We start from the raw sequence: 22,114 nt of genomic DNA on the forward strand, positions 1-22,114 counted from the left end.
CAGAACCAAGGACAGGAGCTCCCACCTCCTGGATCCTGACATCCCGGCTGGACGGCTCCTATGTTGAGAGCTCCTGCGTGTGCGGCTGCTTCCCGGGCCCCTTCGGCACGGCAGGCCCCTGCAACAGGAGGTCAAGGGTGGTCCAACCCTGGCAGGGGTGCTGGGCCCTCGCTACTCTTTTGAGTTATTTAAATCATCACCAGTGGGATCCCCATTCTACCCTGACAAAGGCTGCTCCTCAATCCCACCTCTGTCCAACACGGCCCCTGGCTCTGCCTCCCTCACACCGGGGAGCAGATCTCGCATCCTGTCTCACACACACACACACACACACACACACGCGTGTCTAACAAAAGCCTCCAGCTCTGCTGTATGTTCGGGGGTCAGGGAGGGGAGGCAACCCTCCTTCTCCTGGGCCCCCTTCCCGGTCTCACTTTCAGGGCCCCTTGGTGTTCACTATGCAGCTGAAGGCAAGCAGAGGAGCCCGGACCCAAAATTTTAAAAGATCACAACTCTCCGACCGCCTCAGCTCTCGCTGCTCCCCTTCCTCCAGCAAATACTGTCTCTGGGCCTCCTCCATGCCAGGCCCTGTCCAGGCACTGGGATCCCAGAATCCCGGGACAGACCCGTACCCTGGAGCGGCTATGATGCTTCGGCACAGACTCCCCACAGGAAAGAAGCAGGTGTTGGTGAGAAGTGATCATACGTGTTTTATTGAGCACACAGAGGCCATGCCATCGTCCTCCAGCAATATAATTCACGATTAACAATCCTCAACTCCAGTAAAGTCCCCGCGAGAACCTGTCCCAGCTTCTTAGACGTCATTACACAGGACATTACACTTTCCAGGACTGGTGCTTCTGGAGATGGATACAGCAGGAGGAAGGCTGCCTCCGGTCCCGAGCAGACCCGCGGGACTGCAGAAGAGTTCGTTCCTCTGGCAGATGGGGTTCCTTCCATCCTGCTGCCCCAGTAATGACTTTGGTCCTAAGAGCTGGTGTGACCAGGGGCCACCCAATGGCGAACCCAGCTCGGTGAGGGGCGCCTGCTTACTGCGAGCTGGGGTTGGTGGTGGGTCAGTGTGGAGAGAGACAACGCAGAAGCCCTCTGGACGGGCCCAGTGGGGCCTGCGTTCCATGCCGGGCTGGTCCTCAGATGTTCACGGACACCTGGCAGTCAGGAAGAAAGCCCAGGAGGGACGCTCCACTCAGACCCGCTTATCAGCTCCTCTTCTGCGTTACAGCCCCGAAGCAGAGATCGGGAAGTCCTTCAGTTCCTTCTTCTCCAGGTGCACCTCTGACACCTTATTCATCTTGGTGAAAATCTGGTTGATCTCCATGAATGTCTTGCCCTTGGTCTCAGGGACAACCAGGAAGATGTAGATGGTGGTGAGAAGGCAGATCACAGCAAAAATGATGAAGCTGTAAGGTCCGAGGCCCACCTGGGGGAAGGGGATCGGGGTTCACTTTCTCAAGGAGGTTCTCCCCTTACTGCCGAGGATTTGCACATCTGGGGCCCCCGGGACACACTCACTTGGATGAATGGGAAGATCAAGCCCACGGCGAAGTTGGAGAGCCAGTGGACGCTGCCCCCCACCATGAAGGCGGCCGGCCGGGAGGACTGCAGGAAGATCTCGGTGATGAGCAGCGCGGGGATGGGACCTGTGGGGACAGAGCGGGAGAGGAGGCAGAGCAGTCTTCTCCAGAAGCAGAGCAGGCCCAGACGGCCCCGGAGCCCCTGCCGTGTCAGGTGGCCTGAGGCATTGGGACCGAAGGGGCAGCGTGTCTCGGGAACTCCTGAGCTGGTGGCAAAGCAGGAGGAGAGGGTCAACCGGAGGAATTGGGCACCACAGGTGACACTGCGTGAGGTCCCGAAAAGGGGCCTGTGACCACCCATAAGGATCCCTAGGCCAACCACACAGCCCCTGTTTCAACCCACACAGTCAAGGCTGCTTTCTGCTCTGGCTCTCGTTACGCTCTGTCCAAACCCGTTGGCGACAGGAAGGCAGGTAGAGAAGCCATTCTGGGGCTGCGTCCCGCCCTCCAAGGAGTCTCTCCGGGGAACAGAGATTTCTAGGGCTGATGGTGCAAGAAAGGAGACCAGCACAGCATAGAGCCAGCGCTGGGGTACGTACTGGGCCCGAGGGCGTGTCCGACCACGTAGCAGATGACGCAGGCGATGCTGACGTAAGGCATCCAGGAGATCGTGTCCTGTGGGGAGCAAAGAGGTGGGATCACAGCCGGCAGAGCAGGGACAACCGGAGATGGGGAACGTCGGGAACCTTGGTCCCCAGAGGGCCAGGGGCTCTCCGGGGGCTGGGACAGGAAGGCTCCTGGCTCCTCCACCAGGCAGCCCCCCTCGGACGCCCCCGGACAACCAGCCATCCGTGGGCACTACAGCTGCTTTGTGGGGAGGGCGATGGGGGCCGATGGTCCCCAGGCATCTGATTCCGTGCGGCTGCTCAAAGGTCATTCTGCTCTTCTTCCCTGGGATGCAGGCGAGGGTGCAGGGGGTGGACAGAAGCCCCCTCCTCACCTGCAGGGCCAGAGCGGCCGTCAGCACGCAGCAGGCGGCGAAGCAGACGGAGAAGCCCAGGAGGAGAAGGACCCTCCGCCCCAGGAGCTCCACCACGAACACCTGCAAGGGAGGGGGCACAGGACAAGCCGGGAGGTCCAGGAGGCCCGCCAGAGAAGGGGGGGCATACCTCTGCCTACAGCGACCTTCACAGGAAGCCCCCACACTCCCCCTTCTGAAGGGGCATCTGTGAGAAGCAGGCGGGCTATGCCCCCAGCAGCCGCCACACCTCCCAGGCCAGCGGTGCCATCTGCCCCGGCACAGGAAGAGCCCCAAATGTCAGACACTGGGGAGGAGGCACTTCCTACGGTGGAAGCTTCCAGAGTCAGGGGGCAGGGTCTCCATCCTGGGGGTGGCGTGCACACGCTGGCATCTGACAGAAGCCCAGAGGCGGGAGACGAGGACCTCAGGCACCTCAGATCGAGCTCTTTCCTCAGCTAGGGCCCCCTCCCCCCAACTCTTCAGATGCCTCCATCGCCGGTGGCTGTCGGGGACTCACGGCACAGACGGTCATCAGCACGTTGACGGCCCCGGTGCCCACGGTCACATACTGGACGTCATGGTGGTTCACCCCTGCGCTCAGGTAGATCTGGTCTGCGTAGTAGTAGATCTGGAAGGGACCCCCGGAGGCTGGTGGGGACCTCGCGGCAACACCCGTGATCCGGCGAGCCCCGCGAGGACACCGGCCGCCCGCCCCGGCCCCACAGCCCCCGTACCGCGTTCACCCCCGACAGCTGCTGGCCGCCCATGAGGATGATGATGGAGATGACCTGCCACCGCAGGGACCTCATGCTGAACAGCTTGAGCACCGAGATGAAGCCCGCCGCCTTCTCCGCCTCGTCCTCCTGCCGGATCTCCTCCATCTCCGAGCCCACGTCGTCCCAGCCCCGCAGCTTCTTCAGCGCTGAGGGAGGGGAGCAGGAGGGTGGGCTCGGGGGTCCCAACTTCCCCGAGCTGGGCCACCGCGGCCTCCATCCCCTGCCCCTCCCCCCCACAGTAAAGCACCCCCACCCGGTAAAGCCGTACCGTTTTTGGCAGCCGCCTCATCCTTCTTTTGAATCAGCAGGTACCGGGGGCTCTCGGGGAAGAAGGGCAAGAGGAGAAGCTGCAGGGCCGCCGGGATCCCGGTCAGCCCGAGCAGGATGGGCCAGCCTGCGGGGAAGCCAGTGCCCTTGTGAGCGCCCTCCCCGGCCAAGTCAGCTGCCTTCTGTCCCCGCCCCCCCGCACTCCCCTGTTCTGGACCCCAGCTGGCCGCTCTGTCCCAGACTAGTTTCCTTAAGAGCTGACCCAGAGCTGGTGACACGGGACCCCCTCCCGTGCCCAGGACTCTGCCGGGCCCCCCGGAACACCTGAACTGGACCGGTCCGAGCTGCAGTGACCCTAGAAACGAAAAACCACAAACAAGGCCAATGTCTGCGATGCTAGAACGGATACATGAAGCGCGGTGTAGTCGCAAAACAGAATTCTACACCGCACGGGAAAGGAAGCAAACGCGACGGGAGCCGGCGGCAGAAGCCGACGCTGGACCCCGCACCGTGCGCATGACGGCCAGAAGCAGAAGACTGACTCGGCCTTTGCAAAACGCGGTCAACAGCTTTGGGGAGAGGCAAGGATGGGCTGATGAATGTCAGCACAGGGAGGGCGGGGGCCAGGCCGGGGTCAAGGGCACGCAGAGGGCTGACCGGCATGGCTCCAGTTTGGACCTGCGTCCAGACCAAACACGGGTGTTTGATTTCGGGTGCAGCAAACGTACGTATGTTTGTGTTTTATGCACTCTTCCTTCTCTGTGTTATTTCTCACAATAAATCTGCTCTGGTGAGTCAGTGAGTAGTTCGGGCTCCTTCTAGGAGCTGCTAACACCCTGCCCCTCGCCCCGTTCCCTGAGGGCTCACACTCCGTGATGACGCAGACCTCCGCGTGCCAGGCCCTGCTTGGGTGATTAACACGGACATGACGTCATGACGCAGGTGCCAGGACAACCCCACCGCACGCCTGTAAACGCAGCCTTCCCTTGCCCCCGGCTCCATCGCCCAGCACGGCCAACAGCAGGTGTGGACCGGTCTCCGATCTAGGCCACTGCCGTCCGGCTCCAGCCCCCATCCTACCCCCTCCACGGAAACTCTCTTGGAGACGCCAAACTGCCAAATCCAGACGCCCTGCTGACTCCTTCTCATCCTCTGCGCCTTGCCCGCCCGTCCCCTGCACTGCTACTCTCTTCTGGGGTGCCTGCCTTGCTCTCAAGCACCTGTCACCTGCCTGCCCTCCAGGCACCTGCCCAGAGCAAGGGAACCACCAGTGAAATAGTCTCAAGAAAGGATGGACGCCTGGGTGGCTCAGTTGGTTAAGCAGCTGCCTTCGGCTCAGGTCATGATCTCAGCGTCCTGGGATCGAGTCCCACCTCGGGCTCCTTGCTCAGCGGGGAGACTACTTCTCCCTCTGCCTCTGCCTGCCATTCTGGCTGCCTGTGCTCGCTCTCTCCCTCTCTCTCACTCTGATAAATAAATAAAATCTTAAAAAAAAAAAAAAAAAGAAAGAAAGAAAGGATGGACAGATGCAGTCCGCACAGCACTTATCCCCGAATGCACAAAGAACTCTTGCATTTCTGCCCCCTGGCCGTGTCTGGACCTGCTGGTCCTGCTGCCTCCCCCACCCCTGCCCCAGGCCCTCCGCCCTCTCTGAGGATCCCCTCCCAGGGCAGAACGGGCCCCTCCCTGCTGCACACCAGCAAGCACATCCCAGGGACACTGGGGCTCTGCAGACTTCCTGGGTCCTGCCAATCATTTACGTGCCATCGCTGGGAGACAGGAACTCACCCCTTAACCCCTGGTCCCTGCTCCTTACAAGGGTGACTGAAAGGGGGACGGTGGCCGTTAAACATGGACCTCGGCCCAAGCCACCTGGACACACATCCTAAGGAGGCCAGGGATGTATTACCCAACCTCTCTGTGCCTCAGGTTCCGCGTCTGTAAAATGGGTGTAAAACCGGGATCTGCTTTAGAGGGTTGTTTGGAGGATTGAATGGAAATGATATGAAGACCTGGGGACTGGCCCACAATAAGCACATTTTATGTTCTGGCTGGTGTAACTGTTAAGGGCAATCTCCCTTTCTGAGGATCGAACCCTGAGACCTGAAGGGGGTATCATGCAGAAGCAGTGTAGTTACCAGTGTGCACCTACTATGTGCTGGGCCTGGACTCTCCAGGAGGGACATAGCAGGTGCAGTCACTGGCTTCACAGTCAGGATCTCGGGTGGGGGCCAGCCCTGCGGCTCACCACCTGACCCCCCCTTTCCTGGCCTATGAAATGGGACGATCACAGGGCCCCCCCCAGCAGCGTTGCTGGGAGGCTGGAGAGGCGGCGGCAGGAAACCTCAAGCACACAGCCTGGAGCCCTGGTGGCTGTCACCGCTAAGCCCTGAGCCCCTGTGTGGACGGCCAGCGAGGAAGCTGGGAGAGAGTCTGGCAACAGCTCTCCCTTCTCGCTCCTTCCAAAGCCCCTCATCCATGTCCTCTGAGGGACTGGGAAATGTCAGCTACACGGTCCCCGCCAATGTACTGAGGGCCCGTTCTGTGCAAACACTGCCCCAGCACCGTGGGGCCGGGCAGCGTGGTGAGCCCGGCCAGCTGACTGGAGAGGAGAGCAGCTCGCAGAAGCATCCAGTCACAGCAGAGGGAGGCCTGGTGTCTGGGGCGGCCGGACCTTACCTTCCTTGTTGGCCAGGAGGCTCCGGAGACCGAAGATCTGAGCCACGAGGATGCCAACGGTGATGAAGAGCTGAGGGACCACCCCAAGGGCTCCCCTCAGGTTTTTGGGGGCCAGCTCCCCCAGGTACATAGGGACAACGTTGGAAGACAGACCTGGCAGGGGATTGAAGCAAAAACACCATCAGGAAACATTAAGTCTGGCAGGGATAAGCTGTGTCTCCACTCTCTATTCTTATCCAGCCATCACAGCAGCTGGGCGGAAACTTCCATCTCCAAACGGCGAGAGTAAGCAAACCCCTCTTTTAATTCTTCATCCTTTAAACGGTAAGGGAAGAAAGGATCATCTGAGCCCAGGAAGTTTGTCGACAAGCAGCCTTGCTTCTCGACTCGTCGCCAGGGCCAGGGGACACAGGTGGCCTGACCCCTTGGGCTGCCCTTAGCTGGCTTGGTGCCAGGGAAGAAAAGCCCAGGTGTGGTCTAGCACCTTCTCCCCCTGGCTCCTTGGGGGAAGCTGTTCTGACGGGGCCCAGGACCCCTGCCCACCAACCCCATCTATCTGCAAGCATCACAATCGCGAATGTATATCGGGGGACAACTGCCACTTCCGAACACCCACCGTTTAGTTTTCTCGTCTTACTGGAACAAGGAAGAACAGGTAGGACTTAGAGTTTATGGGCTTGGAAGTATTTGCACATAGATCATCCCATCTAATTCTCCCAGAAGCCCAACAAGAGGCTGAAAATCTTGCACGGAGGTTGGGTGGGTAGTCACGAGTTCCGGTATTGAACACCCCGTCAGGAGTCCGGCTGGGGCTCAGAGACACGTGGGTCTGAGGGGGCTCCGGCCGCAGGGAGGTGGAGGGAACAGTGTGGCGGTGCGTGGAGGTCGGAGCTGCTGGCAGGGTGTGGGTACTGGATGACGTCCAGACAGGAGGGAGCATCTGAGAGCCAAGGGTTCAAGCCTGGCGATTCTGCCTAAGGGTATCTGCTCGGTGTTTAGCAGAGGCCCGCTGCTACTCACACTGGCCCTTCCCAGCTGTCAGAGCAAAGAGAGGCCGTCTTTGCAGCAGCCTTGAGAAGTCTGGTGGGGTATGTGTATGGGGAGACCCCGCAGGCCTGGTGCCCAGAGGAATGGGAGGAAGCAGGGGCCCTCGAGGGGCGGACTCCGTGGTCACCAGTCAGGGCCCGGCGGGTGGGGGGAGCCCCACATCTCAGCAACAAGTACTTCTCATGACAGGGACGAAAGTCCAAGAGGCAAACATCAGGAGGTTTGTGAAAGGACAGGGTCCCCTTTGTGCTGGTGGAAAGTCATTCCTGCTCTGATTTAAAAGTGACTCCAATGGGCAATCCCAGCGGGCCTGTGGGACCGAGTCGGAGAAGGTGGCTTTTACGTTTGGGAAATCCCTTTGGTGAAAGCACTTGGCGTTCTTGCCGCGTGAGCTGACTGACAGTGAGCCAGCGAGTCTCAGGTCCCGCTGTCTGTCCCTGCATCCCCTTTGTCCCCGTACCCTCTTTGGCAGAGCGGTCATTCCCTTCCTTTTGAGGATGTCTGGGCGGCCGGCTGCTGGCTCGCTCAGCTTCCTGACTATCTCAGGAGCTCCGGGAAAGAACGCACCGTGAATGGGTTAGGACGTGGGAGCCAGATGGGACCTGAGGACCTAGGAAACTCCTGACACCTTCTCAGGGGGCCTGTGAGATCAAAAGCATGTTCTCAGAATGCCGAGATAGCACTGGTTCATTCCTTTCTCCGTGAGCACACAGTGGAGCATTCCAGAGGCTACATGGGACGTGGTACCAGAGCCACTGGAATGCAGAAGCAGGTTGGAGAAGCCAGACATTAAAGAGATTTGCAAAAATGCAAAGCAATGCCCTTCTTCTCGTTAGGTGTTCTGGTTTTAGCATATATAGCTCTTATAACGGGCTTCTGGTCACCATTTAAATGAATTAAATGAACATATCTTGGTTGCAATCTTTTCTTTCTTTCTTAGATTTTTATTTATTTATTTGAGAGAGACAGCGAGCATGAGCAGGGCAGGGAGAAGCAGAGGGAGAGGGAGAAGCAAACTCCCCTCTGAGCAAGGACATGGGGCTCGATCCCAGGATGCTGGGATCATAAGCCGAAGGCAGACGCTTCACCCGCTGAGTCACCCAGGCGCCCCTTGGCTGCAACTTCTAAGTTATAAATATTGACCAATACAACCCACATGAGCAAAAAGCTCTTTGGAGCCTCGGTGATTTTAAGAGGGTAAGAAGGGCCTGAGGCCAAAACTTCTGAGACCCGCGGACTTGAAAGTCCTGCTTTTTTAAGAGTAAAGGATGGGCGTTTTGTGATTTGTTATCTGTTGGAGCCTAATAGCTCCCCACTGGAACTAACCCTAAAGGGTTGGATGGTCCACAGAAAAGCGCTTGCCTGCACCTGCCCAGAGCCAGCGCCTCCCAGAATCACTAGCCCAGCCCTGCTGCGGGGGGAGTCAGGCCAGGCGCCCTCGGGGCTCGGCGGTGGAAGCAGAGGGAAGCTTGTCCCAGGGCCCATCACTCTCTCCACCACAGGACCTCTCCTCTCTTCAAGGATCTTATTTTCCTCTTCTTCTTTCCGGCCCCTCAATTCCTCACCGTTTTCCCTGACTCCAGGTCCCTTGCTGTGTCCCCCACTGTCCCCAGTACCCACTGAGTGGCTTGCTGACATGCGGCCCAGATATCTGTCCACCCCTAGCCCCGTGATTGGAAGGGGAAAATGAGACACGTTGGCACTGCCAGGGCCGGGTGTGGGGTTGCTGGCAAGGCGCCCAGGATGCGGCATTTTGGGGGTGCTCACCCCGGGGGCCCACCCGGAAAGCACAAGGCTCCGAGAGTGGGCATCTCGCTTGCCCCCCACCCCCAGGCCCGGGAACTACAGTCTACAGAAGAATGCCAAGTCAGGGGAAGGTCGCAAGCACGGTTTTAGCCCCATCTCTCTGATCGGAAGCAATGATGGAGGGGCTCAGACTTCAAGGGTGGCTTTGGAGGGTTTGCAAGGCGAGAGACCCCAGCCAGTCCTTACTCTGCGCAGCAGGTGGGCCAGGGAGGAGGGAGTGCAAAAGGACCTCTGAAGAGCCCTTTGCAAACTTCACCTTCCTGCCCTCGTTAGGAGGGATTTGTCCGTTAGATTGTCATGCTTTCCTAGCTATGACCAACAGTAAAAAATACAGAAACACGTTTGACACTGCAGCCTGATTTTCATACATTATCAATAAGCGAAGCAAAAGTTCCAGAAGACAATCCTTATCTTTATGACCCACGACACTGACTAGTCTGTCTAGAAAAAAAAATGCTGCTCACTAATCAGGGGTCACCGCCCACTCACTGGTCACCTGCTGTTGAGAAAACACAGACAAAGGGCCAGATGGAAGCCCACCTCTGCACAGGATCCTGTATTTCTCTCTTTCATGCAAGGGTTCTCTCTGCAGGAAGCGGCACAGGGACGCTTGCCCCTGAATGCACCTGAGACTCAGTGTAGCCTCCAGGGTTCTAGTTCAGGGCGGAGGAACAAGCAGCTTCTGCTGCACCTGCGTGCTCCAGTGGCCCCAGAATGGTCCAGACCCCAGCACCTGCCCCTCCTCCCCGAGAGCGGTAGCTTAGCCCAGCATTATTTACCTGCACATATTCCCACCAAAAGTCTGGACACAATGATCATCTCGAACGACCGGGCGACCTCGCTGCACCCCATTAAGATCGCGGGTACAATGGAGAAGATGTTGTTGAAGAGCAAAGTCCCTTTCCTGCAGAGGATGAAATGTCAGTTAGTCCAGGCGGAGGATTCATTCATTCGTTTAACAGATGTTCACCAAGCGTCTGTCCAGTTACAGCAGTGGGCTTTGCTGCTGCTTCCATCTGTGATCGAAGGCGGAGAGGGGTCAAGTGCACAGCCTGGCCAAGGCACAGTCTCCGTGGGAGCCAATGGAGATGACCACAGTGCAGAGCGCATTGGTCACGGGGAGCAGAGGGAAAGAACTGAACACTACGATACACTTAAGGGTTTTTTTTTTTTTTTTTAAGATTTAATTTATTTATTTGACAGAGAGAGAGATCACAAGTAGACAGAGAGGCAGGCAGAGGTGGAGGGGGAAGCAGGTCCCCCGCTGAGCAGAGAGCCTGATGCAGGGCTCAATCCCAGGACTCTGAGATCATGACCTGAGCTGAAGGCAGAAGCTTAACCCACTGAGCCACCCAGGTGCCCCACACTTAAGGGTTTTTGAAATCATCAACTTGCATGATGTTAGTAGAATCTTGAAACCAGATCAGGTAAGGACATTAGAAGAAATGTATAGAGTCAACCTCATGGGTATCACAAAGATAGAAAAATCGTACATGAAATATTAGCAGACTGAATTCAACAGCATACAGAAAAATCTTTCAGGGTTAAAATGCCACATCTGTCTGGGAAAAACAACACTGTAACGTTATTTTTTAAATGACAGAAGACTATCTTTGTGACTCCAGGCAGGTGGGGCAGGCTGTCTTCAGACACAAAAGGCAAAAACCGTAAATGAGAGTTTAAGTCTGACCACTTGAACGTGTAAACATCTTGTATGAAAAAGATACTATGTGTGTGATTAAGCAATAAAGCAACAGATCGAGAAGATACTCGCCTGATACAACAGTGTTGCCTGGACAGGCCCAGAGATGGAATTTCCTCCCAGCTGTATAATCTTGGCTAAGGGACAGCACCTCTGTGTTTTGTTTTCCCATTTTGAAAAAGGGGATGGGGCTGTTGTATGGACTAGAGGAACTAAAAACCCTTAAAAAAAAAAAAAAAACTAAACCCTGAAAACTCTAAAAACGCAAGCTAAGGCTAGAGCCTGGTACACAGGAACCCTCAATAAACTGTTAGTTGCTACGGTTATACAAGGAAACCACAAGCAAGTGAATAGCATTTTTATCACGTTCTCAAGTAGACAGCTGGGCAAGCAACTGTCTGCTCATCTGGACCAAACGGATCAACGTGGACCCAAGTCCTTTACTCCAGGAGACCTGGCCTGCAGATCTGTGACCTCACTGCTGCTCTGGCCGGCAGGGGGAACTGCCAGGTCCAACACCAACCTCCCAGGAAAACCTCAGAATCTTAGATCCCAAAGCAGAGGTTGGATGTTTCTAATCTGGGACTCTTTTTGAAAAGTACTGGAGAGGGCGCTGGGTTCTGGCCCTGACTCTCAAACTAACAAGATATGTGGCCAAGAAGATGATCTGACCTCACCTAGCCTGTGTGCTCGTTCGCCAAGGGACGGGGCTGGAGGGGAAGAGCTCTTACATACCACGAGTAACAAGGCCGCTTTCTCATGCCCATGGGATTTACACGAGAGAGTGTGATGTCTTAAGGACCTTTTTTGGAATCAAATATACAACCTCTAATGCTTCTAGAATTAGGGGCAAAGATAGGAGCTCTGGCCCTGACGTTCACAACACCTCTAGTGAGAGTTGCCCCGGGACCATGTGGTTTCACCCTGGAAGGCCTGACAGTAATCTCAGCCATTTCAGAGTTTCATGGGAATTTAATTTGGGCTCAGTTTTGCGTATTACTTGATCCCAAGGTAAAAGGACAGAGCAGTTAGTTTGTGTTTGTTTGGGAAGCGGAGTTCGAGAACACTGTGCTGTGACCTACATTGGGACTGACATCGTGGTTCTTTTACCTGGGTTTGAATCCTTTAAAAGCACACACGCATGCGCGCGCACACACGCGCGCACACACACACACACACACACACACAGAGGAGGAGAGAACCTGTTTTGGTTTTGGTAAGGAACATACCTGCAAGGCAGGAGAACAGAGAGAGGGAGCGAGTCCGGAGCTGGAAAGTACATTCTGGTCTTTCTGGACCTGCCCCCAGAGCCCGAGACCCGCCACACCCACATCTAGACCCTGCCTCCGTCCCCGGCCACGTGGTCAACATCAGGTCTTCTTAAGACCCTTTTAGAAAACAGAAATCAGGGCGCCTGGGTGGCTCAGTGGGTTAAATCCTCTGCCTTCGGCTCAGGTCATGATCCCAGGGTCCTGGGATCCAGCCCCGCATCGGACTCTCTGCTCAGCAGGGAGCCTGCTTCCTCCTCTCTCTCTGCCTGTCTCTCTGCCTACTTGTGATCTCTGTCAAATAAATAAATAAGTAAAACCTTAAAAAAAAAAAAAAGAAAGAAAACAGAAATCATCACACCAGTTATTACCTAGTTTTACCAACAAAAAAAACCGATTTCGGCTTTAGGCTTAGGTTTTGAATGGTCGGGGTCTGGGAATTTCAGGAGCTGGAAATTCACCTGGCCTTACCTGCCAAATTTATTCACCAAAGGGCCGACCATGAGGGAGCCGAGGAAGCCTCCAAACGGGAACATGGACACGGAAACAGACCACAGCAACGTCAAGGAAAACTCGTTTATGTAGTTATTGTTGCGCTCGTAGTAGGTCTGGTTATAAAACTCTTTCATGATCTGGAGAACAAAACGGAAGACAGCACCAAAATAACTTGACCCCGTTTTGCAGAAAGCACACCGTGGGCTGTCAGGCCCCCCCGGGGACAACCTGGGCACACAGACAGCGACACCAGTGAGTGGCAGGGAGGAGGGACAGAGTGGTACGAAGAGAAGCTAGCAGGGGCGGGGAGATGCCAAGGCCCCTGATAGGCACCCTGCCCAGGACGTAGCTAACCCCAGTCTTCAAGGCCTTTGGACGACCTCTGACCCTCCAGACTCCTCTGGAGAGTACAAGGCTGGGGATGACCAGAGCACCCCCCCCGTACCCCCGAGGCCAGCCTGTGGGTGAACAGCCAGGCCTGACTGTCCATGAAAAGCCAAGGCCAGGCACCCGGTTCACCCCCATGTGCCCACAAGTCACTCCCTCGGGCCTGCGCTGTGTCTTGTGGGTATCTCCCTCCCCCGTGACCTGAGGGCCCACCATGTGCCCCAGTGTGCATGGACCGCCACCCCAGAGGCCACCTCCAGGCACGAGTTGCTCCAAACCCCAACCCACTGGCAGGGGTGGAGGGTTTGCGTCTCACTACCCCCAGCGACTTACCTCGGCAGGGGAATTAACGACGGCCACGTTGTACCCATACTGGAAAGATGACCCAAAGGCGGCTATCAGCGTCGCCAGTGAAAGTACCAGCGTCAGCCTCTGTGGGAGGAAAAACCCTGGCTTAGGTCATAGGAAGCAGCTGGGGTTCGAGGGAACGTTTACCCCAAAGTCTTCTAGAAGGACGCAAGACAAATCTGGAGATCTGTTGTCTTTCAGCTGCTCCCTGTCTCAAAACCTACCTCTACCACCTTGTAGAAAGTTCCTTGAGCCAAAGTATTTAAGGGCTAGATGATTCTCTGCTCTGGGGGGCTGTCCCAGATGCACTGTAGGGACACCCATCCCCAGGTGTCTCCAGCCATCGCTAGATGTCGGCCTGGTCGGGGAAAGCGACTGCCCCTGAGTACCACTGGGTCGGAAAGTCACCGAAGGTTCACGTGCTCCAACACTCTACCTCTGTCCGAAATGCTTCCCCACCACTCCACCGCGTGCCCGTGTTTGCGGACAGCGGCCAGCAGCGCCCACGTCCTCCCCTAACAATCGAAGAGGAGAAAATGTGAACAATTCTGTTTCTTTTTTTTTTTTTTTTAAAGATTTTATTTATTTATTTGACAGAGAGAGATCACAAGTAGGCAGAGAGGCAGGCAGAGAGAGAGGAGGAAGCAGGCTCCCTGCTGAGCAGAGAGCCCGATGCGGGGCTCGATCCCAGGACCCTGAGATCATGACCTGAGCTGAAGGCAGCGGCTTAACCCACTGAGCCACCCAGCACCCCAATTCTAACTGTTTCTTTAGGGCCACGATTAACTTCCTTGAGCCTCTGGACTTTTGCTTTAACAGGCACGAGGAGAAAATATTTAAATACAGGTTTCTGGGGACTCAAACACGCATGTTCTATGATCATGTTCCCCTTTGACACTGAGGAAACTGAACACTTAATGATGAGGGGGAAGTCATTAGTAAGGTCACGAAAAACTGGAGAAAAATAAAAGTGGAAAAAGTTTTTCTCTAGAAAATACAGATTTCTTTTTTTTTTTTTTTTAAGATATTTATTTGACAGAGAGAGAAAGAAAGAGAGAACAAGAGAGGGGGAACAGCAGAGGGAGAGGGAGAAGCAGGTTCCCTGCTGAGCCAGGAGCCTGACACGAGACTCGATCCCAAGACCCTGGGATCATGACCTGAGCTGAAGGCAGACGCTCAACTGACTGAGCCACACAGGGGCTCAGAATCTACAGATTTCATCTTACATCTGCCTGCTGCTGCTTTCTACCTTAATTGCTAGAATCTTCAGTTTCCTCCTCTTTAAAAGGAGGGTCGATCCCACTCCCCCAGAGTTGTTGCAAGGTTGAATCACGGAAGCGTCAAGCTGTGGAGGTGAATCCACTGACCGAGGCCTGGACGTGGCTCTCAGAAGCCGCCCCTGGAGCATCTTCCTCTCCGTGCTCCCACGGAGGCCCCGTCCCATGGACATGTGCTCCCTCATGGCTGCCAAGGTCCCCGGGTCTCCCTCCAAGCAGCGCCTCTGCACAGAGCTGAGGAGCCAGGCTGGAGGCAGAGACACCACAGACATCCCTTCCCTGTCCCCGGGGCCCCGGAGAGCACAAGCCGGTTAACATCCAAGCTGCAGTGGGGCAAAACCTGCCAGGAGGCCCCACAAATGAAACCTCGCCCTCTCCTCCCTCCACCAAAGGAATTAACAAAGGGTTCATTCAGCAGGAAGTTTCTGGCAAGGGGGGTAAGAAGCATGGGCTCTGGTTTCCCGTCTCTCCTCAGCCCCCACCATTCCCTGGGGCCAGCATGGGGAGGAGGTGACCAAAGTGGGGGGGCAGTGTTGGTGCCCAGGAGACAAAGTGGGTTCCCGGGCTGCTGCCATGCTACCCTGTGCTTGCTAAAGGTGGGGAGGACACAGGAAGGAACGCGCACACACACACCCCTCACCCCAGATGCAAGACAGGGCGGCCCTCGCTCCCCGGGGAAGTGCTCTGGGCAGTCACTCCCTCCCTCCTTCCCTCCAACATATGGTGGCCCCCTCGGGAGCCCGCATTGTTCTAAGTGCTGGGGATACAGGGGAAAACAAAACAAAGTCCCTCCCCTATGGGGGTTCTACTGCTTGATTTTATGGAAGGGGGTAAGGAGGAAGGAGGAAGGCGGGCAGGCAGGAAGGGAACTGATGAAGTTTTCCTCTTCTAATTCTCTTCCACGTAAATGATTAACTAGAAACACAATAGGCTTCACTCAAACTGCCCAGGGCCCCTCCTGACCGCTTTCTACTCCGGTGGGTCCTCTGGTTTGAAGACCTTAGCAGAGCCCCTCTGGGGGGCCGCCCGGTGCCCCAGATCGCAGGACACTGCCAGGCACCACGGACGGACGGACAGACGGTGGTGACCCGACTGCTTTTAGGAGATCGCAGGGAACATACGAGGAAGAACTCCAGCCGCGGACTCTCCAAGCACAGAGCGTACAACTCAACGTCCGTGCTTTGTCTTCCTCCCTGAATTCAAGCTACAGGCACGTTCTCTGGACCCGTAGGAGTCAGGGGTTACCCTCCGTCGAAACCGTAAAGACATTCTGGGTAGGTTCTCGCTGACCACGCTGTCCAAATGCCTTCGTTCATTAAACAAATAGTGGCTGAGACCTGACTCTATTCCAGACACCATGCTACAGTCTGGTGAGCATCGGCCCCCTCCACGTCACGGTCCAATGGGGAAGGCGGACATTTAAAAAAAAAAAAAACCCAACCTAATAATTTAATAGTTTAACTATCACTGTACTGAGCTCTACAGAGGAAAAAAACCACAGAAGTGGTTAAAAAGAGGAGCCAGAAGTGAACAGGGGCTTGGGTGAGGAGCGTGGCTGAGCCAGGGCAGAAGCACTCGCTCTGAGGACCATCAAGTCCTCACAAAGTTAAACAGAGTAACTGTATGACCCAGCGGTCCCACACACAGGTGTCCCCCCAAGAGAAAGAAAGACACGTGCATGCAAACACTTGAAAGCAAATGTTCATGGCATCATTATTCCTAGCAGCCCTGAGCTGGAAACCATCCAAATACGGATCAGCTGATGAATGTATCAATGGGTGCCGTGTAGCCAGACAATGAAAGGAAAGGAGAAAGACCAGAAAGGAAAGACAACAGACTGACACGCACGGCACACGGTGACTGGACCTTGAAAACATGCTAAGTGAAAGCAGCCCGTCACAAAGGAGCCCCTGCTGTCTGCCTTGGTCTTTGTGAAGAAAGGTCCGAAACAGGCAAGTCTAGGGAGACACAGACGGTAACTGGGTGGTCGCCAGGGTCTGGGGAGAGATGTGGGTTACTGCCACGGGGCACAGGGTTCTTTTAGGGGTGATGAGAATGGTCTAAACTTACCCATGCTGATGGCTGCACAACTGTACATTTGTGTATTTCATCCAAATTGTATACTTTTCATGGGTAAATCACATGGTCCCTCCACTTTTCCACGGCTCCAAAATGCCCCCTGGGCTTCCCTCAGTAACCTGCAGATAGTCCCGTAGCCACCACGGGTGCCCGAGTTACGTTCTCAGGAAAGGTACTATATTTAAAAGGCATGGAAAAGCAAACCGCAGTTTCTTTTCTTTTCCTATTTCTTTTCTTTTCTCTTTTCTTTCTTTCCTTCCTTCCTTCCTCCCTTCCTCTCTCCTTTGTTCCTTCCTTCCTCCATTCCTTCGTTTCTTTTTTTTTTTTTTTTTTTTTTTTTTTTGCAGGCTTTCCAGCAAGGAAAGAGATCTAGTACTGGGCTGGAGTAGGGCATGAGCGGGAAGGGGCCCAGGTCTCCCAGCAGCTTGTAAAAGTGACAAGTGGCCTTCAGACATGAAAGGGGGTGGGGTGTCTCCTCAGAGGCCAAGGGGAGCCATGACCCAGCTATGCTTTCGGCAGCAACTGCACGTTCCTCATGCCCACAGTAAACGGGCTTCCTGTTTAAGAACACCGAACACATTTCTTTAAAAAAAAAAAGAACACCGAACACATTTCCAGACTTCATTAAAAAGCCACCTTCAGGGCCTGGCTTCCAACTGGATGTGATTTAAGGCTGCTGGGAAGGGAGCTTTGCCCCAAAACAGCTCCCTTTGGGAATCTGTTTCCTACATCCATTCCCGCTGTCCGCTATCTCCCAGGAGAACTCAAACATCTCCAGAAAAGTTAGTTCTTATGAATGATAAACTCTTCGAGTCACTTTCGATCCCAAAGTTCACAAACAGAAAGGGAGGCCTAGGTGCGGCTGGGGGACGGGAGAGGTGTCTTGCCTTGTGGCTCTGGTGGTTTTGAGCTTGGGGGGGGGTGCAGCGCAAGGGCCTGGGATCGGATCCTAGCTCCTGCTGCTGGCTGTTTGGCCTTGGGCCAGTTACAGAACTTCTGTCTTGGCTCCTTCCCCGGTAAAATGGGGACGGCCCTCCCTCCCTCACAGGACTGAGGTGAAGAATGAATGAGTTCTTACATGAAAAACACTTGGCTTATAGTGAGTTCTACACAGAGCCCGGCTCTCATCACCAACACCGATCACACCAGAGGGGAAGTTACTTATCCTATCACGCTAGGTGTGCTGTTGATGGAGGCACATCCCCCCCCCCGCCCCCAAAAATTATGTCTTCATTTTCTAAAAACACTTGGCTCATTTTTTACCCCCCTTCAGGCCAAAAGTCCTTTTTTCTTGGAAGAAAAATCCTTGATGCACATTGGTCAGATTCTGGTCTTTTCTCTTTACATAGGAGGAACCCAAAGGCCAATGAGGCCATGGTCACACAGCCAATGGGGGGACAGAGAGCCCCACGGAGCCCCCTCCATCAGCCCCACGCAGCCCCAGCTCTCTGCAGGGTTCCCAGGCCCCTCCACTTTTCCACGGCTCCAAAATGCCCCCTGGGCTTCCCTCAGTAACCTGCAGATAGTCCCGTAGCCACCACGGGAATCATTTCATTTTCATGCATCCCAGGAAGCCCAGCACGTGTCCAGGCTTTTGTCCAAAGGGGCAGGTCTGGCCTCAGGCAGCCGGGAAGGGGAGGCTTCCACCCCCCACCCCCCGACCCCTCCCCCACCCTTGGAGCGCGGGCTTCCTTCTTTGGAGAATCCAGGGGGCAGGCATCTAGCTAGAATCAGCCCGTACCTGCAGCATGTGACCATTTTAATCACATCCTCTCCAGATGTGTGGCTTCCTTTCAGGGACCACCTCGCGAGGCTTTTCTGTTCTCCTGCGGCCTCATCTGAGGGCAGAGCTGGCCAGGGCGTTCCTCTTTGAAAAGAGGGCACAGACCCGATGAGGGCCTCTGGCGGTCCCCAAGACCCTAAGTTCTTGAGGACTCACAGCCCCTTTTCTATGAGATAGAGGCCTTAATGGCTGAGCACGCCCATCTCTCTTGGTTGTTGCAAGAGTCAAACGAGATCCACATGGGAAGGCTCAGTAACCTTCAAAACGTAATTCTCGCAGCACAAGAACGCCTCTAACCAGTAGAGACCAGGGAGCCTGCTAAACCGCCTGCAATACACAGGCCAGCCCCCACAGCAAAGAGTCCTCGGACCCCAAATGCCACTCGGGCCCCGCTCTAAAGGATGAGCAGAAGTAGGAACATTTATGGGGGACCCACTACGGGCCAGGTAATTGGTCCAGCAGCCCTGGGGGGCGGCCTGGTTATTATCCCCATTTTACAGATGAGAAGGCTGAGGCACAGAGCAGTTAAACAACGTGCCCAAGTTCCCGCAGCTCGAACAGGATGGAGCAGGAACAGAACCAGGACCTCCCGCCTCCCACACCTGCTCTGAACCCGCACAGTGCTCTCGACCTGTCTGTGGACCGGTCTCCCCTCCGCGCCCGGCTCCGGCATCACCGGCACGGGCAGGTACCTCTGTCTCCACAAATACAAGCAGATGCGCCGCAATGCCTAAAATGCGAATTCCTCGTGATAAATTCGCGGGCTCTGTCTTCCCGAATTCTCCTCAATCAAGAGACTCTCGAAGGACAGCCGAAATTCTCTGAGCGAGGGGAGTGGGGCAGGAGGGGAGAGGCCGGAAAACTCTTGTCTTGAAAACAAGGGAGCCTCTCCTCTCAAAGGCCGGGCATCCCTGCTCCCGGATGGGAATGAGGCTCGAGTCCGTTCTGAGTCTTCTCTGCATCCTCCCCCATCCAGGCCGGCCTCGCCGCGTGCGGGACTTGCCCAGAACCGAATGCCAGTGTCCCGAAGCCCCCATCAGAACAAATCAAGGAAAGCAGCTCACCCACATCGTGCAAGGGTTTTGCGGGGCCGGGGCGGGTGGGGTGGGGAGGGCAGAGGCCCTTCTCCAACTTTTCTGGGTAAGGCACTGGGGACAACAAAAGCCTTGACCAGTCTTCAATTTGGCGGCAGGTACTTTTCAAGGCTGTTCGGGGAGAATGATCCCCGGCCAGTCTCCAAAATCTAAGTGTCCCTGAATCCGTCTCCTAGTCCCTGTCACAGCGAGCTCGAAGGTTCCGTCCAACGGGCCCGTCCCTCCCGGGAGCAGAGCTGAGCAGCCGTCCCCAGCGGGCCGCTCGGCGCTGCCTCCTTCCCCAGGAGGCCCACTTACCCCCTCCTTCTTGGTGGGGCTCTGCTGCTCCATCTTGGGCTTGCCAGAGGGGAGAGCCTGCGACTTCCTTTCAGCCAAAATAACAAAAGCACTGAATGGAGAGAGAAAACAGTCGGGTTGTACTTTGGCCGCGCCAAGGATCAGCCAATAGCATTTTTACAGCCAGCCCCGCTCTGAATAACCCTTTCAGGAGCCCCGAGGTGTGTGCGTGCGAGTCTCCATTCACTTCTTTTAAATGCAAAGCTTGGGGGTTGGCTCAGCCGGCGGGCGCCCCCTCCCCCCAGCACCGGCGGCAGCGCCTGCCCGATGGGGCGGGCTGTGGCCGTGGCTCCCCGAGAACCTCCACCAGTCGGGCTCGTGATGAGTGACTGCGGGAGTTATTTCTGTCACAAACACTTGGAAAGCCACCGGCCCCATATCGTACCAGATAGCACGAGGCCAAGGGTTAGGGTCACCGGAGTCTCCTGGGAAGTGGTCCCTGCCAGGAAGGCCGCAGCCCGTCCCTCTGGGAGCCCGCTTTTCCTCAAATAACGGCGCCACACTAGCTCGGAGAGTTTATTTTCCTTTGCGAGGACCTGAGGGGCCTGAAGATGCGACTTTCTCTGTGATCATCCCTTCTGTAAAGGCAGCGAATAGCTCAGATGCCTTTACCTGCAGGGCAGGGTAAGGGAGTCACGGCTGCTGGCCTGGGTCCACCGGGTCTGCCAGGCGAGGCCACCGCCACCTCCTGTGCTCAGCGCGTGTCCGCGCCGCGGCTGGAGCGTGGGCTTCCTGGGAAGCAGGGGCAGCCCGGGGCAAGGGGCCGAAATCCAGAGCAGAGTCCCACAAGGCCCACAGGCTTTTGTCTTTACGGGATATATTTCTTGTTTTACTTGCTGCGGCGTAAATCTATTAATTCAGCCACTCCTCTCCCTCCTTCCCCCATTTTTTTTTTTTAAAGATTTTACTTATTTGTCAGAGAGAGAGAGAGAGCCCAAGCAGGCAAGCAGCAGAGGCAGAGGGAGAAGCAGCCTCCCTGCTGAGCCAGGAGCCAGAATCCTGAGAGCATGACCTGAGCCAAAGGCAGATGCTCAAACCAACTGAGTCACCCAGGCGTACCCCCATCCTTTCCCAAATAAATAACCAGGAGTCCACTATGTGCTGGGCGCCGTTCCTCCATCAGTAGCAGGCTTGGGAATTGTGACCAGGGTCTTACCTGCGGGAGACCGTGAGGAGGGTGATGAAGAGCCTGTGTGTGTGCGTTGGGGACCCCTGTGTCCCTGTCCTGAGGGAGGACTGGCCATTTTTCCCCACCAGCTCATTCCCTGTCCTTTCCTGTGTCACAGCATGACGCCCAAGGAAGGTTTGGCAAGACCAGAAGTTCCCAATCATTTCAGAGAGCTCTGGAGAATTCTCCAAAGAAAATGCACTTTGGTGGGGGGAGAGGGGGAGGGGGTGAAGGGAAAGACACAGATTGTGCAAACAAAAAGAAGTGGCCTCTGTTGGCAGCCCTGCGTCATGGCCAGGCCCACCTGCCCCTGGCCTCCTGCGTGATGAGTGACGGCGTGCTTGGGGAGGTGGCAGGGGTGGTGGGGGGGTACCCCCTGCCCGGCACCTGACCTCCCCAGCCCCAGCGAGGCCCTCCTTGGTTCCTGTGGGACTCAGGCATTGCGGGCATGGCCATGTGTCACCAGCACCCCAGCAGGGCCAGCCAACGGGGTACAGCCCCTTGACTGGGCTCCTGCCACTGGGAGCACCCAGGAGCGAGCCCGAGGGCTGGGGGCTGCACCCCTTGTAGGTGCTGTCTGTCCCTGCTCCAACCCTCCCAGCCCAGGGACTGGGCCCAGCAGTCCGGGATCTCCAGCTGCTGTTGAGACCAAGGAAGGGCCCTTGGACTCAGGGAATCTGGGCATTCAGATGGGGGAACGGCCTGCCAGTTGGAGGCACACCCCTGGCAGGTTGACTCGGGGTCTGTGGTCTGCACCCCACCCCTTAAATGATCTCCAAGTTGGGGGGGGGGTCTCAGACTCTGGCCTCTGGGCCCTGCCCTCCCTGCCCGGCCCCGGTCTGGACTCGAAGAACCTGCCAGTTGAAGTCTATTTTTGCTGTGTGGTTTAAAATGGCACTAATGAACACCACTGATCGACCCAAAGACAGGCTGAGGTGTGTCCCAGGATCACGTACAAGTTTCTCCGAGAAACTGCATTTATTTTGAAACTACCTCTACCAAGAGCTAAGGAAGCCCTTTTAAATGAAAAGTGGACAGTTACGGGG

At 55.9% G+C, this 22,114-nt stretch overlaps 1 protein-coding gene across 1 annotated transcript; it reads right to left on the reverse strand.

Moving 5' to 3' along the window:
* Positions 1 to 686: 686 nt before the first annotated feature.
* On the reverse strand, positions 687 to 21,221 carry LOC122899418 (solute carrier family 2, facilitated glucose transporter member 5). The gene is made up of 13 exons (XM_044237100.1): positions 21,057 to 21,221; positions 19,862 to 19,952; positions 13,317 to 13,415; positions 12,573 to 12,733; positions 9,911 to 10,035; positions 6,279 to 6,431; positions 3,601 to 3,726; positions 3,291 to 3,478; positions 3,074 to 3,184; positions 2,536 to 2,637; positions 2,135 to 2,210; positions 1,534 to 1,661; positions 687 to 1,441 (listed from the first exon to the last, which is right to left on the reverse strand). Exons 2-13 carry the CDS (start codon positions 19,892 to 19,894, stop codon positions 1,238 to 1,240), a joined length of 1,506 nt encoding a protein of 501 aa, XP_044093035.1. The 5' UTR covers positions 19,895 to 19,952; positions 21,057 to 21,221; the 3' UTR covers positions 687 to 1,237.
* Between the last annotated feature and the right edge of the window lie 893 nt (positions 21,222 to 22,114).

This window comes from Neovison vison, chromosome 2 (assembly GCF_020171115.1).
Source record: "Neovison vison isolate M4711 chromosome 2, ASM_NN_V1, whole genome shotgun sequence".
Classification (NCBI taxonomy): Eukaryota; Metazoa; Chordata; class Mammalia; order Carnivora; family Mustelidae; genus Neogale; species Neogale vison.

Bases quoted from the DNA above. Each gene is read 5' to 3' on its own strand.
- LOC122899418 (XM_044237100.1), bottom strand. From the start codon at position 19,894: ATGGAGCAGCAGAGCCCCACCAAGAAGGAGGGG. The intron at 12,734-13,316 runs GTAAGTCGCTGG...TTTGTTCTCCAG, and splicing joins TCGTTAATTCCCCTGCCGAG to ATCATGAAAGAGTTTTATAA. The intron at 10,036-12,572 runs GTAAGGCCAGGT...CATCCTCTGCAG, and splicing joins TTGGTGAATAAATTTGGCAG to GAAAGGGACTTTGCTCTTCA.